Below are 25,889 nucleotides of genomic sequence, written 5' to 3'. Positions count from 1 at the left end.
TTATTTCCACTTTAGAAAATATGAGGGTGACAAAAATACCTCTAGATTCCACAGACATTGATGACAGAGTACACTTAGTTGCTCAAACATTGGTCTCCTATGCTATCTGAGATGCTTCACCACGTCTGTGAAATAGTGTGAAGGGAGCAAACACAAATCTGGCCTTAAGGGGACTGGTGGAGGCGACCTACAGAGAAGACTTTCTTTAGAGGCAGGCAAAGGCTAGAGGGGACATCCCTAGCCAATGGTACACTTCCTTGAACAGTACTGGAGATGTGTGCCTAAGTAATGATCTCCACCAGATCTCCTGGATCTCCAATGACTATAAGGAATCTCAGCACCTGATCACAAGCAGACATCTTGATTTAGTTGTCCAAATCAAAACCAAATCCCACACCATTTTCCGCTTATTTGAAAGATCTGTGTTTGCTCATCATTTCAGAAAAAAAAAAACAACATGAACATTTCTGTCTTCTAAGTCCCTGAAAAGCAGTAGATTCTTTTTTATCAAGGCCAGTTCTTGAATTTTGATCCTTCTTGAAAGGCTCTCCCACATGAACAGTGCTCAGCTCCTGCCAAGGGAGCGCCTCACAGGTGAAGAGCTTCCCCCACACAACAGATGGCAGAAGCACAGCCCCAGGAAAAAAGGCAGTGCTGGAAATATGTGGCTAGATTAATTTCAAAAGTTTTTAAAGGAAATGTCCAAGAATCAAGTAGTTTTCATAGTTTCTGGCTAATGTGTCATCACTGCAGGAGGAGGCATCTAAAGTGGTTTTAGCTATTTTAAGGTCAAAAGACCCATGTTATATGGAGAACCAGACAATTGGCTCTCAACACCTAGTACAACCTCTCTTCCTAAGCCCTGATTTTGAAGAAAAATTGGACTATTATTTTTCTTATATGCCTCATACTGCTGTCATTTCCTTTCCTAATGCAAACTACCTGATCCTAGCATTTGTACCACAACATTTTAAAAAGAAAACAAATTTACTCTCCCATTAATATGATCTCTTACCTTATTTCTCTCAAGTGCATTCAGGAAATCCAAATCTGTGGTGTCTGAAATCCCCCCATGTAGGATAAGAACTTTGCTATCAATTATAGTGGCAAGGGGAAGCCAGCTAAAAACATCTCGCAGAAGACACAAAATCTGTTTCCAATGGTCCTGTAAAATATACTCTTACATTAGATCCTATTTCTGACAGATTCTGTTGCTTCTAAGTTCAAGATTTTGTTGAAGTGTCTGCTCCAGTTTATATGAACAATTTTTTTCAGGTGATATCCTGAACTGCAACCCTGACAAAAATGTTCAGATATTTACTTTAGAGTCATTTGATTGTAACTGTTGCGTTGGTTTGTTTGTTTGTTTGTTTTGTTCACCTCTTTTTGTATTCTTGATTGGTCTTATGGATGTTACTTATTTCATCCCATAGATCTCTGGGCATAAGAGACTAGCACTTAAAATAGTTGTCAGTTATTCCACTGATCGGCCAAAATAATTTCACTTATATCACTAAAGTAATTTTCTGCTACACCTAAGTAAACTGGTTTGAAGTTTTCTTGTTTACACAGGTTTCATTTTACATGAGCAAGACTACAAAAGAATATAGGGGAAGGAGGAAGAGTCTTACCTTGTACTTCTTTGAAACTTCTTTTGTGAAACCATATCTGAAAACAGGACAGCATCATTAACTAGTTTTCTGTATGCCCCTTCTGCATGGTTTCCTGTGCTATGGTGTTTTCCTGGAGTTTTCTAGCTCCCTTTTTCACCTGCCATTCCATCTCACCTCAGCTGAAATGTCCTTTCCTCCACTCTGTCTTGAGAATTGAGTTAAACTGGTTTCTTGTACATACATAACAGAGGCTGGGAACAGAATCCAGCCTAGTAATTATTAAGAAGCCTTTTTGCCAGCTCTACCTTTTAGATACCAGAGAGAAATTCCAAAGGAACCTGATGATGGGCAAAAATTCCCACAAAACCTTCAGAGAGTTTTGTCTTTAATATAATATCATCATAGAATCATATCATAGAATATTAGATACAGATATATTCATATTATATATATCATAAATCATAAATCATAGAATGGTTTGGCTTGGAAGGGGCCTTAAAGATCATCTCATTCCAACCCCCTGCCATGGGCAGGGACACTTCCACTAGATCAGATTGCTCAGAGCTTCATCCAACTGTCATGTCTTCTCCCCCACAAGGGACAATGATTTTGATACCTCATTCTTTTAACACCAAGATATCCTTCATCAAGGGGCATTTACACAACACTCAACTTTCAGATTTACCAATGTACAGCACTGCTAATCAAAATGCACAGCAAAGAGTGATAGACAGGAATACATCTGTGTACACCATACCATCATAGGCTTAGTTAATATTTTCTGCTGTTTTGGGGAGGAATTTTCCTACCTTGTAGATTAAGTAACTGGTCTTAGTCTACGTTTGTTGTTTTCTGGGGTGTTTTCAATTAAGTACTGCAAAAGTAACTATTATGTGAAACTGATTCTCTTCTGTGGACCATTAGTAGGACTTGGCTATGGGCCTCTGACCCAGGTGCTAATACAGAGGCTTGTTTTAAAACAGCAATACCTCCTGAGTGCACACAGCAAATGATCCAAGGGGTACAGCAGGTTATCCAGTCAGTCACCCAAAAACTTTCTGGGGTGGCTTAGAATTGTAGGGAGTAGGACTGAGGAGTTCTCACATCTCTGAGTGCTTTTTGTTTCCAAGTCACACTTTGACTACAGCCAGAGCCACTGGCTGTGCTCACTCCGCTGGCTACACAGCACAGCTGAGTGCAAACATCTGTGTTAGAAAACAGGGTGTCAGCTTTCCTGCACTGACACCTCCAACTAATGAAGCTCCTCTGAGTAGAAGGTATGATATTTACCAGCCCTTTGTATTAGAGAAATGAAATCTTAGCTCAAAGTTAACTAAAATACCAGCTTTTGCTACATATGTGCTTTAACTAAAATATCATCCTTCCTTCCTTCCCCAATTTTGATACTCTGTAAGCTGCACTAAGCTCTCTGACTTCAATGAATTATGACAAGATCAAAGACATGATTCCCATTCAAATGTTTGTGTGTTGTGAGGATGTTCCCTCCTCCCCCCCCCCCCCCCCACGCTGAAAAGGCAAAGCTACACTTGACTACTTAATAAAACATTATTTCTGTTTTAGGGTGTCACAGTGACTACAGTAGCATTCAAAAGCTCAAATATTTCTAATGCTAGGCCAGATAACACCTGCCCCACCCCCAAAATCTACCTCAGGTTCATGATGTAGTCCTCGTGGTTTCCTCTATTCAAGTGTAAATCATTGGGATAGATAAGAAGAAATGCAAATAGGATTATAAGTATTTCCATAGAATTTTTCCCTCTGTCGACAAAATCACCATTAAAGACATAGCGGTTTTGTTCTGAAGGCAGACCATTCTGCAGAAAGGAAAAAAAAGGGGGGGCATTTAGAGAGGCTGCTGTGCTACTGTAATAAAGGAAATTGCATTTAAATGAGATCCCATTGCTAGAAATTCTAAGAAAAAATCCTGGATAATACAGAGATCTAATATGCAGCATTTCTTTATTTCCACTGCTTAGAATAAAAACCTTCATATCAGACAACCTGAGCCATTAGAGAAGAGACAACCTCTCTGGCTGTTCTTACAATGCCAGCTCAAATCCTTTACCTGTTAAATTAAATTGAAAGGCACCAAAAGGAACATCAGTTTTGTAGTAAAATACACATTTTTGTTAATACAACTGTTGCCAGAAAATTATGCACTTGCAAACAGAAGGGAATAATTCAGTTTGAATGGAAGATAAGAAATACATGAAAAATTACCTTCTGATGTAAGTTTGAATGGATTTTGTATATTTACATTGTTTGCAGTGTATGCTTCCAAAACTCCTGAGAAGGACTATAGTCCAGAGGACATTAAATCTTAAGACAGAACTTTGAAGAGTTTGATTTCAGTTGCTTTAGTCCTGAAAGCACTACTTGAATTTTACTCATGAGAGCCAAGATATACTTGGAAGCTCACAAACCTGAGATGTTGTACATACAGGTATTTTGTACCTTAATTTTTTTCTGAAGATATAGACAAATGCTTTGTTAAAAATGGTGACTTAGTAAAAACAAGTATTTTGAACTGATGGTATGTTTTATTAGATTAATTACCAACACATCAATGGGTGCCATCACCTTACAGAAAATATAGCACCACCTATATATGTAGCTTCATCATTTCCAGTCATGAGTATCAGAAATAGTATTTCAACTTTGTCTTGCTGGAAAAGGGAAACCTCTGTTTTCTCAATTGATACGCACAAGAAATATCAATAGAACATCTATAAAATTACATTACAACTGTGGAAGACACTCTTAAAAGGTTTGGCAGCATTGCAAGATATCCCACATCTTGAATATATATAGAGTGTCAGTGTCAAACCTTTCTAGTGCTCCTATGGCATTACTGGTATTCTGCCTTAGTGGGTTTATTGCAGGATGCATGATGTGGCCAGGGACTTGATGAAATGTGCAGTTTGAATCCTTATGAGAATATCCTTTTTGTGTCCCAATCAGTGTCCTGTGCTTTCATGTTAGGATGCAGTAGTGAACCCTTGTCTCTCCATCCTGGCTGCTGTAAATTCAGCTTCCTTGGATTTTGCTATAGCCTGTCCTGAGCCCTTTTCAGCTTTACTTAGGAGGGGCCTGTGCTTGCTCTGTGCTCACAGGAGTGGCAATGTATGAGACTTCTAATGCAGTGTGTAGAAGGGATTTTAAAAAGGAGATGGATTTCAGGAGTGGAACAGACAGCAGAAACTCAGCAGCAGTTTCTAAATAGATAGATAAATAAATAAAAGCTTTGCCTTAAAACCAATAGGTATGTGAATTTACCAGCAGATTGTGAGAATACACACAACCACTAACTGTAGTCCTCACGGAAAGACACATCTACTGGAGCACTCTCCAGACTCTATCACCCTTCTTTTGGAAAAGGTTACACACAGTCTGAGTTTTAAACAAGTTTGGTTTGGACTTTCAATTTAATGTGACATTTAATTTTCTCCCACTCATATGCACTCTCCTTTTCTGTGTTTTCAACCAACAATGAGAGCAAAACTAAATTAAAGGCTGTTGCAGCCTCTGACATGTCAGAGAGGCAAACAAAGCCCTCTAATGATTAGCAACTTGCTGCTGGGCATCATTACTGTATCTCCTGGGTTAGTGATTAATTAACTTCCGTTTGTTGTTGGCATTTTCTACTGCTTCAGGCTATTTCTATCTATAGCATCCCTTTAACAATCTAACTTAGCAATACATAATTTAAAATTCAAGTGTTTCGAGGAATACCAGGAAATTTAATAAAGATTAATGCAGGGACTGAATGAACCTCATGAACTGCTATTGAGGAAAAAAAGCTATGTGTCTTAGCTTCAGCCAAACCAGGTGTAAAGATTATACGCCATCTGCAGCATTGTATCAATATGCTGAGGATTGCCAGCTCTGTGTTTGCTGGGGGTGGTTTGTGGAAGTGACAAGCCTGGTTTCTATGCAGGCCTCCAGAATCCATTTCAGTTCTGCACAGCCCTGTGCAGACCGAGATCACTCCCGTGGCATTGGTTAGCATTGGACCCTCTTGTTCAAGGTAGCTTGTACCAATTCAGAGGATGAAATCCCTTCCAACTGAAACAGAGTTTGGGAAGGAGAAAAATAATGGATCCCAGAAGCCAACTGGGTTCACTGCTCATCTGAGTAAACTACTCAGAGGGGACAGAAAATAGTGTCATTTAATTTTCTTCTAAATAATTAATCAGCTCTATCATATGTTTTCTATATTCTCAACTACTTTGAAATGACAAAACATTTGCCCATTTTAATTGGTTTGACGGAAGGGACTCCCCTAGAAGCTTAACAGTGAAGAACTGGGTGTTATCTCCAGTCTGAAGTCAGTGGGAGTTTTGGCTCTGAATTTACTGAAGTCAGGATAAGAGTTGCTTTTTTTTTTTTCTCTTTATAGCATCCATTAGAGGGGAGGGAAAGAATCGGCATCTGCTTACTCCAAGAAATAAAACACAGGGTGATTGCAGTTGTAAATATCTGAGTACTTATCTCCAAAATAGTTGTATTTCCCATCCCAGGTTATGTGTTTGAAACCAATATGTATCATACTCTTATTACAGTTTTGAAGAGAGCGCTAAACAGCTAAAAGACTGCAAGCTAAGGATGGTTGATTAGTAAGAAAAGCAGGACTCTATAAAAGGTCTGATTATACTTTAACAATACTTCAACAGACTTCAAGTGTGCACTTGGGCAAAACAACCACATTTACATTCAACAAGTGTCAGACTAAGTGTAACAAAGCTGAAAAGGGGCGGGGGGCGTGGGGTGGGGAGGGGAGTTACATCATTTAAACACCTGGCTTATCTCACTTCAGTCTCCATTCAGTACAGATGAATGTGTAAAGATCTGACACAAACCCTTCTCTCCCCGGAAAGCTCAAATCAAAGAGAGTACCTACTCAATCAAAGGTGGTGATTTATCCTTAAGATAAATGTGAAACTAAATACACAACATATCCTGCATCTTCAGTTAAACATACAATTGTGGAAAAGTTAGCCTGGAGCTCAATTTTACACATCAGTAAAACAGAGCTATGCTTTTTTATCATGATAAAAAAGGTTAGTAAAGGCCAAAGTACTTCTATTTTGTGCAGACCATGTGATTGCTTCCAAGGCTTAAAAAGCTTTTAAATGGCCCTCTTTCCTGTTAAAAAAAAAACAAAACAAAAACTAACAAAAAACCCAAAAAACAAACAAATAAAAAAACAAACCAAAAACAACCTCTCTGACCCCCAAATAAAACAACAACAAAACCCCAACAAACACAAAAAAAGCAACCAAACAACAAGAAACCCCAAATCAACCTAAAAGCAAGGCAATAAACCGGCAGGTATCAATGGAAGGCCTAAACGAAAGCTTCTGCATTTTTTTTCTTTAGTGTCAAAATTATCTATGGTGTAGTGTTACATCAGGAAGTCAGTTAGCTCCTGATTTTAGCAGACTTCAGTCAATATGGAATTTAAAATGGTGGCAGAACTTTGGAGCCTCTCTAAGGAGTCCTCTTAAATTTTGGCTCATGCTGCAGTTCAGTATTCAGGAAAATAATCATCTCTTCAAACTCCTTCACAGTCAGCAGGAGGATATGAAGAAGGAAAAGTTCTGACAAAGACTCCAAATTGTTCCAGGATTTGTGTGTGTTATGCATGCACACCACATGAGCAATTCTAGTGGTGATAACTCTGTCACATATAAATAATAATAAGTCATAAAGTGAAAATGATACATCTCGGAATACATACTTACCTTATAGAATATCAGCAAAAGATCATCCAGGTTTCCATGCAAATCTCCTACAGGAAACAATTTTTTTTTTTTAAATTTTCTCACAGAGGAAGAAACTGAATTATAAAACTGGAATTAGTTGGACCTAATAAATTTCCCAACATGTTTTCCTTATATATATAAACCCCAAAAAATGCCACTGAAAGACATTTTGAAATATAGTAGACTTCTACATACTAGTGGGTTTGAATTTACCAAAGTAGCCCTTTTTATACAACTGAATGTGTTTCAGGGATGGGTTTTGACTACTACCAGCAGGAAACGATGGAGAGTGTCAAGAGCTGTCTGTGCCTGCATGCCTCAGTGCTGAGGCCACAGGAAAGACAGACTGGGCCCTTTTTGAGATGTTTATTTGGAACAGGCAGGAGGATTTCACTCCAATACAAAGCATCACTGCAGCACAGATCCCCTGTGCATCTGACTGCATTTCATACTCACAGAGCCAACCTTCTCATGTCTGTGACTCACCACCACAAAGCAGAACAATTTCAAAACCTGTCTTGTGATAACTGGTGTTTACCGCTAATAATTAGGAAAAGAGAAGTGACATTTTTATGTGTATATGTTTTCTGTGCAATTTTTGATTAATTATGAACCTGCTGAATTTGTTCTAAGGGATCTTTTGAGATACAATAGATTTTTAGCACATATGTGGTATATTCTGGTATATATTTAATCTGCATTATTAATTTGAAATTATAAGAAATGGAGAGTGATAGTTTAAGGAAATCAACATTTTGGATTGACTATGCTTAAAAATGGCTTATCTGTCTTCTGCATAGGTTCCTTCTGATGACAAAAGCTTTTAGTTTCAGTACAGAAGAGGGATCCCTTTTGATGCTGCTTACATAGTGCAAATGTAATACAACATGAAGAGGAGTGTTTATTTAACAAGAACATGCCGTGTTGTGAACAAGCATGAATCTGTATTTCCTTGATTTGGAAAGGGGTCTTGTTGGCTTGGTTAATAAATTATTGTTTATATAAAACCTCATTTAAACAAACCCTTTCCTGGCAATCAAAGTAGGTCTATAACCACTTCTTAAAAAACATTATTTATTTTGCATGTCTCACAGTACCTCCCTTATACAACTTAACTATCACACAAAGCACACATGGATAGATGTCAAGAGTTATGTCACCATTATTCTCTTTTGTAGCTACTGCATTCTTTGTCAAGTCAGGATACTGCATCCCATTATCCATAATTTACAAAAGTGTAACAAAATAAATGGGCAAAGAGCTCTTAGTTCTTTACTGTGTGACACATTATTCTGTGAGACTAATTGGTTGCTTGTGTAAAGACTTATCCATCCTCCTGGGTCTCCTTAGAAATAAGGGGTTATTATAATTTCAATTTATTCTAGATAGTCATGCTGTCAATGAAAGGTCTTTCTTTGCCACCCATATTAAACACTCATTAAAATCATTACAGAGTAAATTATGATTAAAATCATTAAAATCATTACTGAGAAAGGTCTTTTTCTCAGTGAGAGGAGAAAGAGGTGAGACTTACAGCCAGTGATCAAAATACTTGGTGGCATTTTCAAGGTGGAAGTGCAGGAGTATTTAAGGTGCACACCAGTGTTAGCTGAATTAATACTGACTCATTCAGAAATGTTAAACAAGAACAGGAAAGAGGAGGTGAGTGAATTTCTTAAAATATACTTACTATGACTCAGGAACTTTATTTTTTTGTTTGTTTGCTCCAATTTATGCATTTGTGGGGGAAAATAAGTAAGTAACTTTTTAAGGGGCATTGAGAACTTTCTTCTAATGGCAAATCTTGGAAATGTCAGTATCATTCTCTAACCACTTAGAATATAAGTGGTTAAAGCCCAAAGCTATAGCTTTGACCATAGCCCAAAGCAGGTATCTGCTCTGGCACCTTACCACAGACAGTTATCTCCTTGGTGTAGGAAGTTGAAAGATGGGTGATATTTGGCATCTCCTTGAGAACCCTCCTAGTTTCACTTAGCAGCTGCAGTACGTAGCGGGCATGAAGCAGCTGTGAGAAGAAAAAGCAAGCAGAAAAGGAATAGGTTAATTAATATCAGACATGAACTGCCAAGGTTATTTATAGTGCAGACCTCCAGACATGAGTACAGGCTGTATGGCTTAGTGCTGGAAGTTAGGCGTGTTCCTAGCTTTGCATTTGCTTTCGGTAATGGATATGGAGCCCTTACTGAACTTCATTTACAGATTTTCCCACTTTATTTATACTGTACTGTTTCTACTCTTCCTGTTTTTCAGAAGAGATAGGACTTATAGAGCAATCAAAATCATTGCAAAAGGCCATCTGTTTAAAGTAACTGGGAAAAAAATAAAAAGGATGTCATTCTAGGTGTGAGCAAACAAACAAATCTCACAACCTCCAAAACAGAAGCCAACAAAAAAATCCCCAAAGGCCATAAATGATATTTCAATGAATTGCAAAAACAATGACAAGAAAACTCCAGTAAGGGCTGCCTTGGTAAGGTTTATCTTCCTGTTCACAGTGAAGAAGTTATAACAATGCAACCTTAAAGCTTCTGGTCTTCTCTCCTAATGTTTTTTATGAACATTTTGTTTGTCAGTTGGTGATTTTTAAAGCTTTTAATTCCAACAGAGATCTGAGGAATTTTGGTAAAGGAGATAGATGAGCTACAGAATGACTTTTCAAAATTCATATTTTTAAATAAACAGGAAGGCAAATTACCTATGACTGTTTCCTTAATAAAATGCCAGCCATAGAAAGAGAAGGGAGGTGGACAGTAAGGTAAAGTCTGGGTTGGCTCATTTATCATGTGCTTTATATTTGGTACTTTTCAAACAATCAGCCTCCACAGAAAATTACTGGGGAAAAATATTCTTATTTAGTAAATTAAAAAGCATGATAGACCCTTGCCCTTTTTATAGAGCATATTGTTAAGCAGAAATAATTACAAGTTCAAACAAAGCCGTGTCATTTAATGCCTTCCTGCTCCACCTTCATCTTGTGGGCAACAAAAGGGCTTGCTCAGGAATACAGAGAATGAGAAACAGCCTCCTCAGTGCCTTGGAAGCTGCAGCCTGAGCTCCAGAGATGTGTGCTATGACTCTGTTCTGCTATATTAGCAATGCTTTATACTCACTCCACTGTTATGGTGGAGTCTTGCAGCTGCAATGAGATGACTGACCCTTACACCTCAATTCCTCTAAAAGAATAAGGTGGGGGACAAAAGACAGAGGACCAAACAATGAACACTTTTAACCCATAAAAAAATGAGAATTAGTTTCTATTTTTTTTAGGATACCTTCCCCAGTCCTGCACTCTCACTAAGAACCCCTGCCTTGCAGCTGCTAAGGGTTCCCATTTCATTTCACTAGTCCCTGCAGCCTCCCCAGTGCCAGACCTGGTGGTCATGCAGCAAAGTAGTGAATCAAATGTGGGAATCCCTCTGTCTGAGAACTGTCTGCTTTTGATTTTATTGTGTTAGCTTACAGGCAGATCGACTTCCCAAGGCAGCTTACCATGCACATTTATGATCACACTGGGCTAGCAGGAAAAAGTAATGAGGTGTAAAAGAAGGGTGAAATATCTCTTTGGGCACGAGTTTAGCCTTACATTGGATTATGGACTTTACAGATGTAAAATAAGTTAAAAAAAGAAAACAAGCTAGTTGCCAATTACCTGTTCGTTCCGGAAAGCATGAAGGAGAGCATTGGCATCTTCCACAGTAAGGGGGAATGAGAGTCGTGGTCCATAATAGGAGTCTGGAACATCAATCTTCTTTTCAAATTCTTTTAAACATAAGTCTTCGTCCACCACCTGAGGAGCACTAGGGCTGATGAAAATTTGAGAAACTGGAACAAGATAGAAGGGAAACAAAAAATGTAGACACTCCACCAGTTCCCCACAGAGCTGTAACAGCATGGTCAGAACTGGTTGAATGTAACTGCTTTAACTGCTGCAGTATTATAGTGGCTGACTCCTGCCTCCTATAGTGGAAGAGCTCCAGGTTCCCCAGATTGTTTCACAATACTAAAACCAACCAACCAATCAATCAGTACAAAGTAAAAAAAAGAAGAGACCAAGCCAAAGTTAAAAAGAGGCAAAAACTCTTTCCCAACTTCTGGAAAAGCAGCTGTGGTCAGGGTGCAAAACATTTTGCTCTGAAATTGTGGAGCAGTCTGCTCACAGGCAATGAGAGCCAACACCTGGTACAAACATCCTTCTCCTTTCCCCTTGATGCAAGGAGGTACAAAAGTCATGGCTGATTATTTAATGACCATCCGTTTTAAGTTCAATATTACACTTTTAATACAGGTTTTGAAGATTCACTTCTATTGCTTTTATTTTCTACTTAAATTTTTAGGCTAAGTACCAGCAGGTCACAGTGATTATTTTAAAATTCACGAACAAAATCTATTTATTCAGAGCAGATTGCAAATCAGTCCTTTCTGATGCAGCTAGGAAACAATGCCAGCTTTTGGTTGGCTGCCATAAAACTACTGGATGAATTAAAGTAAACAGAGTGGTGAAAATGGAGCATAGCTTCTAACTTTCCTGGAACATGGAGAAAGCAGGAACACTGCTAATTGCTTCAATCCATTCTTTTGGTTGAAATGTCACTGACTGATCAGCAGATTTCAGTGTTTTCTTCTTGCAGATTGTCTCAGTCATATATTATTCTAAAAGAGAGAACTAGGCCCTAAATGAAAGTGTTTTAGCAGATGCTGTTGCAGAGTTGCTCCAGTGAGATGATTGTTGTAAACACTTTTTGCTGGGCTACAGTTAAGTTTTCTGTAACCCTGATTTCCTGCAACAGCAAATAAAAATGTATTATTTACAGCCATGTAGCTGTATTATTTATTGCTTATTTACAGCTGACCTGTAGCTGTGACTCAAAACTCACAGTAGCCAAAACCAGCATGCAACCTCATAAATTATGAGATTTATAAAGGCCAGCTTGTCTTGCAACTGGATAAAATCCATATTAAAGAAATAAATAGATAAAAACGTATTCTGGATTTTATAAACTCCCCTTTTACTATCAGCACTTCAGCTGTGAGCTGATTAGCACATTCAGTGCTAATGCAATGTCGTACTTGGCCATTTAAATGGAATAAGGCATCAAGTAACAGCAAGGTGCTCGAGGTTCAACATTTTCACCAAGTGCAGTTTGATTTGCAGTCTTCCACTTCCACAGTTACAGCTTTGTCTGGCTGGACGCCAGAATGTCACCATGGACTGAAACTGCCGATTCTCACATAGTGATCAGCCAAGCACATTCACACCAATTCTTGTTCCAGCTCTAGCAGCAGGCCACTGGACAGTATCTCCCTCTGCACCCTACTTCCAAGAAGTAGGCAGCTGCAGAACCAACTCCTCAGACCACCCAAATGCCTCATTTCTTGCCTGTTCTAACCAGCTGTCCTCATCTGACATGACTCCTTCAGAGTCAGTGACCTTCTCAGCGTTTCAGGCCAGGCAGACACCTGCCCATGCCTGCTCCTACTCCCGTCTTCCCCCTTCCAGCACACAGTGGGCCATCCATCCATCCATCCATCCATCCAACCATCCATCCATCCCTCTGCCTCTGAACATGAACTTGTGTTCCTCACAGTCTCACTTCCATTTTGGCACATGCTCAGGCTGGGAAACTCAATCCTTTCGTGTAGGGCGTATCTCTGCAAAATATACCCCATTTTCCACTTTGGGATGAGCTGTCAAAAGTCAGTCATGGTCATTACCCTTAGAGGGTGCTTACAGCTCCTCAGGCTGTCTTTCAGATGGATTTTAAGGCTTCTTCCTGCACAGCATGACTGTCCCATCTCTGAACAGTCAGTAATGGATGACCTAATGCAGCCTGTCCAGCAAGTACCCCAGCTCATCACATGCTCCATGCAGGACTAATTCTGAAGGATTCAGCACCCCTCACATGTTGCTGTTCTAGTTGAAGCTGTCAAGGCTCTTTCAGTTCATACTGAAAGACAGGGATGAAAAGTCTTGGCATGCCTGGTTTCAGGCACATGTGTCAAGACAGAAAGAAACATCCTCTGCCAAGATCTGCATCTCTCCACTGACTGGAGCGAGCACAGGCAATGACCAGCTTTGTATTCTGACAACAGAGGTCTAGCTCGGGCTCAGGGAGTTAAGCCTTTGTTATTAACAAAACACAACTACCCTACAGCCATAATCCATGTTAAACACAAACACCCAGAGCTAAGTGGAGTCAATTTGGCAACAGAAAATCCTAAGACCCAGTTCTCCTGACAAGATCACCTTGTCATGGCAGTTTTTCAAGGCAAGTCAAAGCTGCCAAGTAGGAACTCACTATCAGGGTAAACAGGCATCAGTTACTTCTGCAGCTCTGAAAACAGTTCTCTGTTCTGCCACTACCTATGTGCCTTCAGCCTGACCATTGGGGTACCTGAGAGCACCTCTGACTCCTGAGAAGTGCTCTTACATAAACCAGATACTGATCCACAACCCTCAGGTCAAAGCCAAATGGACACTGAGCCTACAAGGAGGAAGGAAGTTTCTAAAACACTTCAAACATTTCTTACTTCACACTATTCCTGGTGCTACAAACTCCAAGCAGCTATAACTTATTCCCCACTGCAAGAATCACTCTGTGCAAAGCATCTTGGAAGGGTGTTAAATCTGTAAGGGAGGCATCATGGGGAGTGAAACTGCAGAAAACACTTTTTATGTTCTCCTTTGAAGGAAGGCTCCAGGAGGTGCCCTGGTGACCTTGAAAGGAACAGGTTTAGATTCCCAGTCCCACCATTTTTCTCAGGATGTGTCTGCAGTCTTCTCACCCTCAATGTGCCCATAAAAGAGTGATTAAATGGGTCACCTTTTGCTGGAAAAGCAGTTTCCAGCTTTCCCTGACCAGAGAACTTTCCATTGAAAGCTGAGAAGGTAGGAAGATTTTTTTCAGGAAATGAGGGAGAAAAGTATAAGGTAGAAAAGAGTTTTATTCTCATTTTCTACAAACCCTTGCAAAATAGCCTTTAATAAGAAGCAGAACAAGATACTCAGCTATATAATATCCCAATCACAAACTACACTGACATCTTAAGGAGAAGAGAGGATGAAAAAAGCTTTAGGGTATAACAGATAAACAATCACATCAAAAGCACTACTGTGTTAATGAGATGGCAGCTGCTTTTCTTTCATTGAAAAACATAATCTGACAAAAAACAGATTAAAAAGAGGAAAGTAAGATTAATGGTGGAAGCTGAGTAGTTTATAATGTAAGGAAAACAACAGATCACAAAATGTTCAGATAACTTTCTTATCATCTACTGAAAAGAACAGGCAACTGATTCTCTGGTAAGAATATTACATACTGTCTTCTTGGAGACAGCATTTTACCATATGCTATCACTTTAAGTGAGCACACACTGATGAAAAGAAAAACAAAAAAAGCCAGAGAATTGGAATAGCAGGTTTTAGAAAATGCTTGAGACTATCAAAGTCAATTTGAAGTATCTCTGTTTTGAATGTTTTACATTCACTGTGGTTCACATCTTAAGATGGTGATTCAGCAGAAATGGAAGCAGATCTTTGAGAATCTCTCTATTCAGCACTGGTTTTGCTTACATCAGTGGGGCTAGCATGAGTGCTGCAAAGGTCACTTCCAGGGTCAAGCAATCAAGAGCTTAAAGCAAAGAATGCATGCGGCCAGCAGTTGGACAAAATAACCACAACCCACGCAATACACATTTGATATGCAATTTCTCAAAAAAAAAAAAAAATTAAGTCAGCTCCTTTTCATAGGCAGCCTTGGTCATCTCTATATTAAACATACACCAGAATTTTTCTGTTTCATTTAGGGTTCTGGTATCTGCAACACATAGTGTTACAAAGGGGGAACAAATCAAGACAAAAATAAAGCCTTTGGAGCAGTTATCAAGACTTAATAATGTCAGTCCTAAAAGATGGAAGTTTTAAGCCAGCAAGACAAAGGGATGCTTAACCATAAACCATATACACTTTCTCATGTGTTTCAACCTTAACCTGAATTGCACATCTGCAATTCCCAATATCTACAAGACCAAGAAACAGGTCATCTGTGCAGTGGTGATGAGGGGCAACCAACAGGACCCTCCATCTCCCTCCCTGTGCACATGTGAGGCTTGGATCTCCACTTGCACATGAACAGCCTATGCATGCAGCAGTGTGCTCTGCAATGTCCTGAGCCCTAGCAAGTCACCTGAGACACTTCATCTTTATTCCTTCTGCCAGTAGGTGCAGTTAATAAAGGTGGATAAATCATATCTACAACAAGCAGCTGTAAAATTCCATTTTAATATTATAATAAAAATAGAGATTAACAATATTTTGCCAAATCTCAGACCTTTCACTACTGTTTTCTTTCCCATTCAGGTGGAAAAGCTGAACAGAGGTGCACTATCAGCATGAAGAAGTAGATGAAGTGAGTAGTATCTGATTTTCTGTAAGTTTGCCAATTCCTTCCCAGGAAGTTAAATTACTAAAGCAGATATTTTTTCACAGAATATGGCAGTAATGGGAAAAAAATCAAAGGGAGGACTATTGTGTCATCTGCCTTGACTTTGGAGCAAGGCTCAAATGTAATTTATTTTTCTGCAGAGCACAGAAAGCATTAGGAACTTTTAAGTACTTAAGAGAGAAAAATTGCAGCTCCTACCAGTTGTCATTAGAACACTGAACCACTTAAGGTTTTGATGGTGGTTTTATCCTGCTATCAAAGTATCTTGTGCAAGTTTTAATTGGAATAACCTATGGCTAGACCAGATGAAAGAGAAAGGGCATTCTCTTGTAATGCAATAAGAAGGGAACAGCCTCATTTTTAACTCCACTGGGATGGCATCTATTCTGAATTCGTTCAGGGAAGTCACGGGCTTTTTTCTGGACTTAGGAATCACTTTCAGTCTGTCCTTCTGTTGAGCTTGACCTCAAAAGTAAGTTATGTCCAAGGTTCCCAAAATACTTCAAAAATTTAAGGTTATTCCTTGCATAACTGAAGCTTAAATGAGATTATTCCTAAAGATTTATCTCCAGCAGTTTAAATTTATTTCCTTTTTTTATCATTCATATACTGATACATGTTACACTGAAATATAGAATAAATTAAATTAAAAAGTGGTCCAGAACTGCCAGAATTGGTGGGTGGTGGGGGAGAAAGAACAACCTCTCTGATTATACCTGCCTTAAGCCAACTGAACATAACCTTTTTAATACTCATATCTCATAGTTTAAGAAAACATGCACAGAAAGCTGTGAAAATTGGATTCTGCAGGAAGGGCAGTAACATAAAAGAAAGCCTTCTGAGCACCTCTGAATATTCTCATAAGGACAACAGGCACCTGTTCTGACTTACTGACTGCTCTGACTCACTAAGTAGACAGTGAGCAGTGTCAACACTTAGAGGATCAAATTCATATTATAGTATTTAGGAGATCAAACCTCAACCCCAGCATATGCTGTAAATATCACATTGAAAATTAACTTTCCTCACATCAAGTTTTTCACATGCAATCTCCACATTACTTTTATTTTTATTGTTACCTGAATCAGGATGAGTACAATGATCCAGCATGAATGTAAAAAAGTTGGATAGCTGAGTATGAAAAGGAAAAGAACAAACACACTGATCAGTTTAGGTGATTCAACAAGCATTAACATCTTTCTTACTAAATTACTTGCAATTTCCCATTTAGGAGGATATAAGTCACTAGGGTAAATTCCCATAGTACCAGCCTGCAATAATGACACAATCTGTGTCCTCCTACAAAAATAGCTCCCTTTCCTTTTTTTTTGCTATGAATTCACAACTAACACTTCATGAATACATAAAATGTTTCAGGGCTGTTTCAGTGCTGTTGATGTTTCTGGGTGTAATTCATCTTGCCCACCACCCAGCTTATTTGCCTAGACTTCCTTCATAGTCAATAGAAACTGCCACAATGCAGTGAACTGATTTTAGACACAGATGCTAGGATGAACACAAAGGCCTGTAAGTTCCAAATTTGCCATACTGACCCTAAAGGAAGCCTAGGCTGACATGCTGAAACACTGTTTCAGGTGTCTCTGTTGATCATATATTGCCTCACAAACAGTTAAGATCACCCACAGTGTCTGTAAATGACCTGGGTAACAGGCAATCGCTGGGTAACAGAGCCACTACACAGAAAGCTATACCCCAGATTCGCTGTATGGGCAGAATGGTGTCCTGATGCCTATGTAGTTACATTCATCTGTATGTCCATGTATGAGTACACACAACTTAGTTCATGTGTCAGGCAGGGAAGCTGTTTTATTAATCATGACCCAGCTTTGTAGAAGAAATCACCACACACCCATTTTGTTTGTGCAGCCACAGTTCCGGGGATAACATAACTGCTGGTATAGGAAGAATGGAAGATTACAAACCTGTAGTTGATCCTGTTCATCAGCATATTCAATTGACTGAAAGATACTGAGAGAATAGCGGCGCCTCATCTCCAGCCGGGCCATCGTAAAGCGGTACCACTTCTGGATGAGGATTGCAGCTCTAATGACTGTCAAAACAGAAAGCAGTGGAGTACACGTGGATGCAGGGTAATCTACAAGGAAAACACGCATGCTGCCTTCGCAGAATTTTGCAACTAGATCACAAATTCAGTCCATTGTGCACAGTCAACAATAAGATGAAACCCAGCAAAAGTGAGGCTGAAAAAATACACAATGCCTTTACTGTTTCTGTCCTCCAACACATATCCCAAGCTAGCTGACTTGCTCAGGCCTAAGTAGTTAGTAACCTTCCCCATTTAATTGTTTTGAAGACAGTACACAGGTAAGAAGTCAGTCAAGCTCAGGTGAGGTACTATATGGGTTTTGGGAAGGTGAAGAAAGGAAGAACAATTTGGCCTATCAACAATGTATTTCTTTATCCAGCTTTGATTTTACAAGCTGTGACATGAACAGCCATGCAATGACAGTATTTGCCACAGCATCTTCTACCAGAAAGTTTTTACCTGCAGAGCGGCATCAGTAAGCCAAATTCAGCAAAATTCAAATCCTAGGATAAAAATTTAACAAATGGGGTAGAATATGTTGCTTAAATAGACAAGCCAAATGGCAGTGAGGTATAGTTTTTGCTAGCTTGGTTAACAAAAGAACACTCACCCCAAAAAGTCAATGGAACATGCCAGAAGACCATTTTTGACTATGTGCTGAATATGCATTCCACTCAGCACTTTAAGAAGTTGTGTCTACTATGATCTCAGTCTGGAAAACTGCTGGAAACTTCACTGAAGGACAATCATCAAGACTGCAGCCTGGAGGAAAAAGCCTGCTGCCTACAGGCCTCATTCATGCCATAAAGATACCACATTCCTTTAACTGCTCAGATCAAAGTTTATTGAGCAGACAAACATCTGGTGGCAGAAAGAGGTCCTGGGATGGGCACTGTCCTGCACTGCAAAACAGTGAAGAAAAGCTCTGTATTACAGAGACAACCGTTTACACCAGTCAAGTATTGTAACTGATCACAAGTACCAGGAATTTGTATACTAGGATGAGTGGAACCTGAGTGAGAATGATTTTTTTTCTTACTGATAATTATGCAAGTAAGGACAAATATTAATGGGAAAGTGATTCTATTAATAGAGTATAACATTAGGGAAACATTTTTATAAAAATGCTTACAGATGCCTCAACAACATATTGTTTGCTTATTTTACCATTAATGAGTATACAGTATAGTTAAAGTGATAACATTTTCTAGTCTAGAGAAGACCAAAATCCAGAAAGACTCCCATCCTGTAGATATTGCATCCATCCTAGAAAAATCCTCCTGCCTGAAGGAAATGTGATCCTTAGATGACTAAGAGCATTGTTCAGACCCTACATAAACTCTGAGATCTCTTGTATTTTCTGTCCTTTCTGGAAGTCCCCACCACTACAGACCTGAAAGCCTGACACATTACAGCAAGGCTGTCACCAACATTTATGTTTAGAAGAGTACCTAAGGGGCAAAGCAAAACCACCAGCACAAAAACGGATTTCCGGCATCAGAGTCATTAAACTTCCCATTAAAGCCCCCTGGGTTGCTTAATGGTCCTGAGCACTTAACGTGGCACAGTTCCATTGCTATCACATAAGACAGATAGATATCAATCACTGTGGTTAATGTTGCAAATCTAACAGAATGTTTCCTGTCTTTCTTTTCTTTTTAATTGTACTTATTACAGCACTGTTATTCTCAGGACTGAATCAGAACATGATTTTCACACTAGGCTAAACTGCATCTGTAAAAAAAAGTGTTATCAGTTGCAGAAGCTCTCTACACCAACAAGTATCTGTTAAATTCATGTTATTAATGCGTTAGAGAAATGTACTGCCTCAGGCTGCAGACAGAATGATGGTTCAACATCACTTGACTACCGTTGAAGAGCAGAAAGGAAACCACCCAGCAACTCCAGAAGACAAACACAGTCCAGCAAGGACACAAAATCCTAAGACCCACATCTGTGTGTTGACTGTTGTTGAACAAAAAATGTACAGCTCCTCCAAGCTTTTACATACTCAGAAATATTCCCAAGTAGCACATCCCCAAGGTCTTGCAAGGCCCATGTAGGCATAGCATGTAAACCCCAAGAGGAAGAGCTGCCTCCCAGTTACAGGTAGGTCTGGGGCTCCAGATGAATCCATTCGACTTTCACTGCTGTGATACAACACTGATGCTGCTTTGTAGTAGCATACACAAAGCTGAGGGCTTCTCTCAAACCAGTCAGCTGGGATGCCTGCAGCCATGACTAAGTACTCCTGCTTCTTAGTCACCAGCTTCCTGTGACTCATGTTCTGGCTTGGTAGCCAAAAAATCCTTCCTTTTCAACCATGGCTGTTCAACATAATAATGTCCTAAGACTATGCACAGTACCATGCAACATGGTACTGCTGACCAATAAATTACGCTTTAATGTAAAATCTTGAAAAAGAACACAAAATGTCTGAACAAAAGTCTGAGTGAATCCTGGGGCCCACCTGCCTGTGCAAAGACTGCTGAGTTCATACCAAAGTGGGGTTTGATTAAAAGGAGGGTGGTGATCCATTAGTTTAATTGAACATTTAACCAGGTCCTGTGGAGACCTTCAACTGATAGCCTCATAATTGTCAGGGAGAATGTCAGGCCAGGTAATTGGTAGGCCAGAAAACTGATTTTGAAGTCATTGTAATAGCTCTGCTTTATAACACTTGTTTCATAATTGGGGTCACACAACAGCAGGGAAATTGGGGAGGTTTGCCCAGGAATCCTGTGGTGTGAAAAGCCATAAAAGGTCCCACTCAATACTTTACTCCCAAAGCTTTGCCAGTGTCAGAGCAAGCACAGACACCTCTGAAATTTAGCTTCTGTCCCAGATGTTGTGAATCTTTTACAACCCCATCTGTCAATGTTAGAGGTGGTCTAAAGCTGCTTCCTGACCTCAACCAGAGTCTAAAAGCTAATCACAGTTTCAAAACAAGAAAATAATTTTCCCTGAACAAGTATTTTGACAACAGGACTTGGCGGGGGGAACATTACCTTGCAATCCTCTTCTGGTGTTAGAGAGAGAACAACAACTTGCCCTGAAGACAAAGGCAACACTCACCATTTTCTGACCTTCTGTCAGCTACAGAACTGCTGCACCCCATGGTTCCAATGATGCTGCCCATCTGCTTTAATTGCTGCTGATCCGAAGCATGTTTCTCTCAGCTGTTAGCATTATACACATTTCCTGTGTTGTTCCTTCAGTGGCAAGGGCTATACTTCTTTGGGCTCCTGGGCTCTTCCTAGTACTCCTAACAGGGATGAAATTGGAAGGAAGGGATAGGGAGAAAAAAAATGGTGCTTGACAACACAGAATCTGAAGTACCTTCAGCACATAACAAATCATTGTACAGCACATCCTACCTGAACTGGACCACACTAGCATTTTTTTCCCCACATCTGATAACTATCAACTTGCAGTCAAGAGAAATTAACTTAGTAATTAATACAGTTTACTCCTTACATGTTAGCTTAATGTTAATGTGAAGCAACAATTTCTTATATGAAGAATAGCTATTTAAAGCCTTACTACTAGAGTCAAGGAACTACAGAGACACATTACTCTTCATTCTTATTATTTGAAAACGGGAACTGCAGAATTTTAAATTACATGTGATAGTACTGCTAAAAAAATCCCAATCCTCAATCCTCCTAACACTCCATTGATTTGAAAAGTTGCCTTACCACCCCATTTATCACTTTATCGCTCAGTGTCACCACCACCAAATTTACCAGGACAGACAGTACCATAGCAAATCACTTCATTATCAGATTTCATTTAAATAAAATAACCAATTTTCTGTTGTATTTCTACTGAAAAAAAAATCCAAGGAAAAGGTTTTTTTCCATTAAATATATGAACAAAATACTTTTTGAAGTGAAGACTTTTGGGTTTTCTCCTGGCACTTGCTCAGCTCTTCACTAAATATTATCATTCTCTAATGCAATACACTCTCTAATCAACAAATTCAAATGAATACAATTCCTCTGAGATACAAAATGGATCAATTGCTAAGCAACAAGAAATTGACTGATGCTCTTAGATACTGAACTTTGTTTTAGCTGAAGATTTCTTATATGATCATGCTGACCCCTCTCTCTCCATCTCCAGGGATACATCTGACGTCTAAATTATTTTATCTGTTGTTTTGTTTCACTGATATTCCTTTCCTTTTAACTTGAATTTTAAAACAAAGAAGAAATTCATCAGCAAAAAAAAAAATAATGCTTAGCTACTTTTTTCCTTTGGCTTTACTAGCAGAAATCAAAATAAAAGAAGGATACAAAAATAAAAAACACATAAATTCATAACTAGGTGATTTTTCAAGTTCGGTAATTAGAAAGCACTTATAGTTGTGGGTGTGTATGTACAAATTTCAACATTTATTATATATGATCTCCTGTCCTATCATGTTAATATAACACAACTCCTTGTTGTTCTGGGGCTTTTTTTCAGGGTCCCACAAAACAAGGGTATCCTACACTTGAGCTGGGTCTGACTCCATATGAGTCAGTAATTATTTCAGGAAAAGAGGATTTTAAGGTTATTTCCCCACAACAGACTGCTTTACTTCCCTCTGAAGGAGCTATCATGAAATCCAAAAAATGTGTTCTTACACCAACTTAGAGCCAATCAATGGCTTTGGCAGCATTAAATACAGAATTGATATTGTTAATAACTCAAATCTGTCTTTCATCCAAACAATTTTTGCTCTCCTGGTTACCATCTCCTCACTTTCCCTCTTAAAAGAGTCTCAAGTTTTCATTACTCCATCCCAAACAAGCCAGTTATGACTTGAATTGTGATCTGAAGACTGGTATTAAGGGCAAAATAGATCTTACAGTCTAAGTTCTACTGCAGCAAGACTCTTGATTAAAGGGCAGGTCAGTCTGTGCCCAGCAAGTGGGCAATGGGAGCCCTAAACAGAACCATCACACCTCTCAGGGCTCTCTCCAAACCACAGAAAACAGTGGGCTGACCCAAGAAATGGGGAGCTGAATTGTGATCATACCCTGCTTTCAACAATTTCAGCTTTCCTCCCAGTCACCACTCTCCACCACATACCTCTAAACTCATGGACTTCTAGAACCTCCTTGAGCAAAGAAATTAAAAGATGGAGTCATAGGGACAGAAATTTTATTGTGACAACAGTAAATGAATATTCAAACATATACTCAGAGCTTGGAGGAAAACTTGTGCAGATATATCCTACCATTAAACCTCCTAAAAAGGCCAAATCTGGCCATCAAAGAGCTAGTACAGGGGAATAATCATCATTACATTCAGTCCCAAATATCTGCATCCTAAAATGGACAGAGCGAACATTCAACCCCCTTTTCATGACAACTTCTCAAGTGGCTATGGAGCCATCCTCACTGGCAACTTGCATGCCCAGACTCCAGGCCAGGAGAGTAATTTCTGTGAGCTATTTACTACACAGAGTAGCAGTGCCTGGTGAAAAATCATTTGCCATTACAAAATCCTCCCCAAATGTTGGCTAATGAAATGGAAAGCTGGGCTTTTACCAAGGTATTGCAAGAGGCACAAGGTAGCTGGATGATAATTTGAAATAAAATGCTGTGTTAATATTCTGGATATTATACCACTGATTTACCTTTGAGAGAGAATCTGTCATGTTGACTAAAAAGCAGGCATCCAATTTCTACAAGTCAGTGATCTGCCCCACTTTTAGACATAACTTCAAAAAATTGCTAGATTTCTCTCAGTTTAGCAAAAAAGGCAGTTTTGGGATAGACAGGCACTGAAAGCACAACCAATCCACTGAAGAAAAATAAAATGTATTTCCAATCATGCCAATGTACACGCACAAAACTAAGCCAGAGTGGCACACGCTGCTCTTTCCTAGACAGGAGTCACTGAAGGTTACACACAGCAAGTGCTGCGAAATTTGGGGTTGAGAACCCAAGCTGCTGAGAGCCTGATTTACGGAGAATATGGCTCAGCATCATTTGGTCTGGATGTAATAGTTGCTGCCCCAAATCAATCATGACTCCAGTCTGTCAGCCACATAAAGACAAGACTACCCCAGCCTCAAGGAAAATAGAAATCCTGTAAAGATTTATAGCTGACTTTTAATGAAATCAGACAGCAGAGTCTTTGGGCGGGGAGCCATCCTTTAAAGCACACCTTATCTTTTAAAATTATTTGAGCTGTACTACTGGCAGACAAGCGTAAGCTAGGTTAAACCTGAGGATATGGGAGCCATACGAATAAGAGCCACTAGGATTTCTCCTTGGTCTTTTCATTTGTTTCTTACCATTGATGAACAAAAATGAAAGGCTCCTCCTCTTGTTTTTATTGGGATGGGGTTCCATAATTATGCTACTTTGCCTAGAAGTTGTTTCACCTCTCTACAGCAATGTGCTTCCTTTCAGTACTCACCCCTTTTCTCAACCATATTTGTGAACAGGTAGCTATGATTTCCTCCCATAACGTGTCTTAGGAGTTACATGTACATGGAGAGGTGTTGAGATTGAGACAGTTTTCTGCATAAAGACCAGATGGATGGATTGATGCTTCTAATGACAGAGGCTTTCCACTGATGCCATCTAGCTATAATTTTTTTATTTTACTATGACTCACAGATTTCCTTTAGAATTGTTTTCCTTTGGAAACTAGGATTGCAGAGAATGTAGATATGGCATAACATGCTTTTGTGATGGATTTGCTTCTGTGCACTGCTAAGGGAATGAAGCTGGAAAGACTAAAATACCCTAGAGAAGAAAACCCAGGCATTAAATCACAACACTCAGGTCAGGACCTCCAGAAGGACAGATCTCCAAAACTGTCTTGTTGGGATTGTCAAGGATGGCAATCTGGAGATGAAGATCTCATTAGCTAAAAGACCTAACCTACAGAAAGTAGGATGAAGTGGTCACAGTCAACTAGTAGAGTGAAATGGAACCTGGCTATGGCACAGGAGCTGTAATTTTGACACCAACACTGAATTTGATCTGCCAAGGGGTTGATATGAGAACATCAAACATAGACAAATCAATATGTGATTACTTCTCCATTGTTTTACATCCATGGAACAAACAAACATTTATATTAAGTGATTTTCAGTAATTATATATATGTGAAAGACATAAATTAGAAAGGTTTTCTGTTAACAGATAATTTCTTCAGCCTCCTCAGAGAAGCAAGGCTAAGTTCAATATAGAGCAGATGGATTGCTATAAGTGGCCGTGCTGATAGACCTCGATGTTGGGGCCAGGAATCAATAGGGAATGGGATGCATGTTGAGTGCTGGCCAAATGTAAGAAAGATACCAGAAAGCCAGCAAAACCTGAACGAGAATAGGATGAAGAATAGGATGAAGTTTTAAGGTGGACTCATATTCCTGAGCCAAAAAATGCACTGCAAAAGGAAATAAAAGCAAGAGTTGCAAAGGTAGATGTAGATAATTCAAGCAATCCCTGAGCTCAGGCACTGCATGCAAACTCAAAGAGAACCTGTAGAAGAAATGGTGGGAGAATACCAGTTCATGCTATTTATAATCAGTAAAGGGTACATTTACATTTTGACGATTTTGTTTGTGTGCAGAAAATAAACAAAGCAAGCAGCCTCTTTTTTTTTTTTACAGCAAGACTCTAGGCAGATTAAAAAAAAAAAACAAAACCAAAAACAGGAGGAGAAGCAAATACAAGTGGACAAATGGGGTACACATTCTTCCACACCTTGAAGAATAAGCAAACCCATCATATCATTTTTCAGAAATGTTAAACACCTCTAGGGGGAGATTCCTTTAGGCAACAAGGGGAAAACTGAAAATCCTGCAGCAAATTTGGTTCTAGTAAACTGAACCCAACTGAAGCATAAAAGTTAACACTGTTTAAGCAAAAAGCTGGATCACATACTGTCCTGCAGTTAACAAGCAGGGTCTTAATGACATCCTGAAAAAAACAAATCTTCGGAATAAACA

At 39.2% G+C, this 25,889-nt stretch overlaps 1 protein-coding gene across 1 annotated transcript in view; it reads right to left on the bottom strand.

The window, feature by feature from the left end:
- Nucleotides 1-21,068, bottom strand: part of PPEF1 (protein phosphatase with EF-hand domain 1) — a 28,154-nt gene extending 7,086 nt beyond the window's left edge. The window contains exons 1-9 of the mRNA XM_062515139.1: nucleotides 21,005-21,068; nucleotides 17,805-17,932; nucleotides 16,941-16,992; nucleotides 11,070-11,242; nucleotides 9,311-9,425; nucleotides 7,379-7,425; nucleotides 3,282-3,448; nucleotides 1,632-1,668; nucleotides 1,016-1,165 (exon numbers count right to left, since the gene is read on the bottom strand). Of these exons, the coding sequence (XP_062371123.1) occupies nucleotides 1,016-1,165; nucleotides 1,632-1,668; nucleotides 3,282-3,448; nucleotides 7,379-7,425; nucleotides 9,311-9,425; nucleotides 11,070-11,242; nucleotides 16,941-16,992; nucleotides 17,805-17,932; nucleotides 21,005-21,068 (933 nt within the window). The remainder of the gene's footprint in view (nucleotides 1-1,015; nucleotides 1,166-1,631; nucleotides 1,669-3,281; nucleotides 3,449-7,378; nucleotides 7,426-9,310; nucleotides 9,426-11,069; nucleotides 11,243-16,940; nucleotides 16,993-17,804; nucleotides 17,933-21,004) is intronic.
- Nucleotides 21,069-25,889: the final 4,821 nt, after the last annotated feature.

This window comes from Cinclus cinclus, chromosome 2, assembly GCF_963662255.1.
Source record: "Cinclus cinclus chromosome 2, bCinCin1.1, whole genome shotgun sequence".
Taxonomy (NCBI): Eukaryota; Metazoa; Chordata; class Aves; order Passeriformes; family Cinclidae; genus Cinclus; species Cinclus cinclus.
The sequence above is the reverse complement of the archived record's forward strand: the minus strand, read 5'-3'. Positions and strand labels throughout refer to the sequence as shown.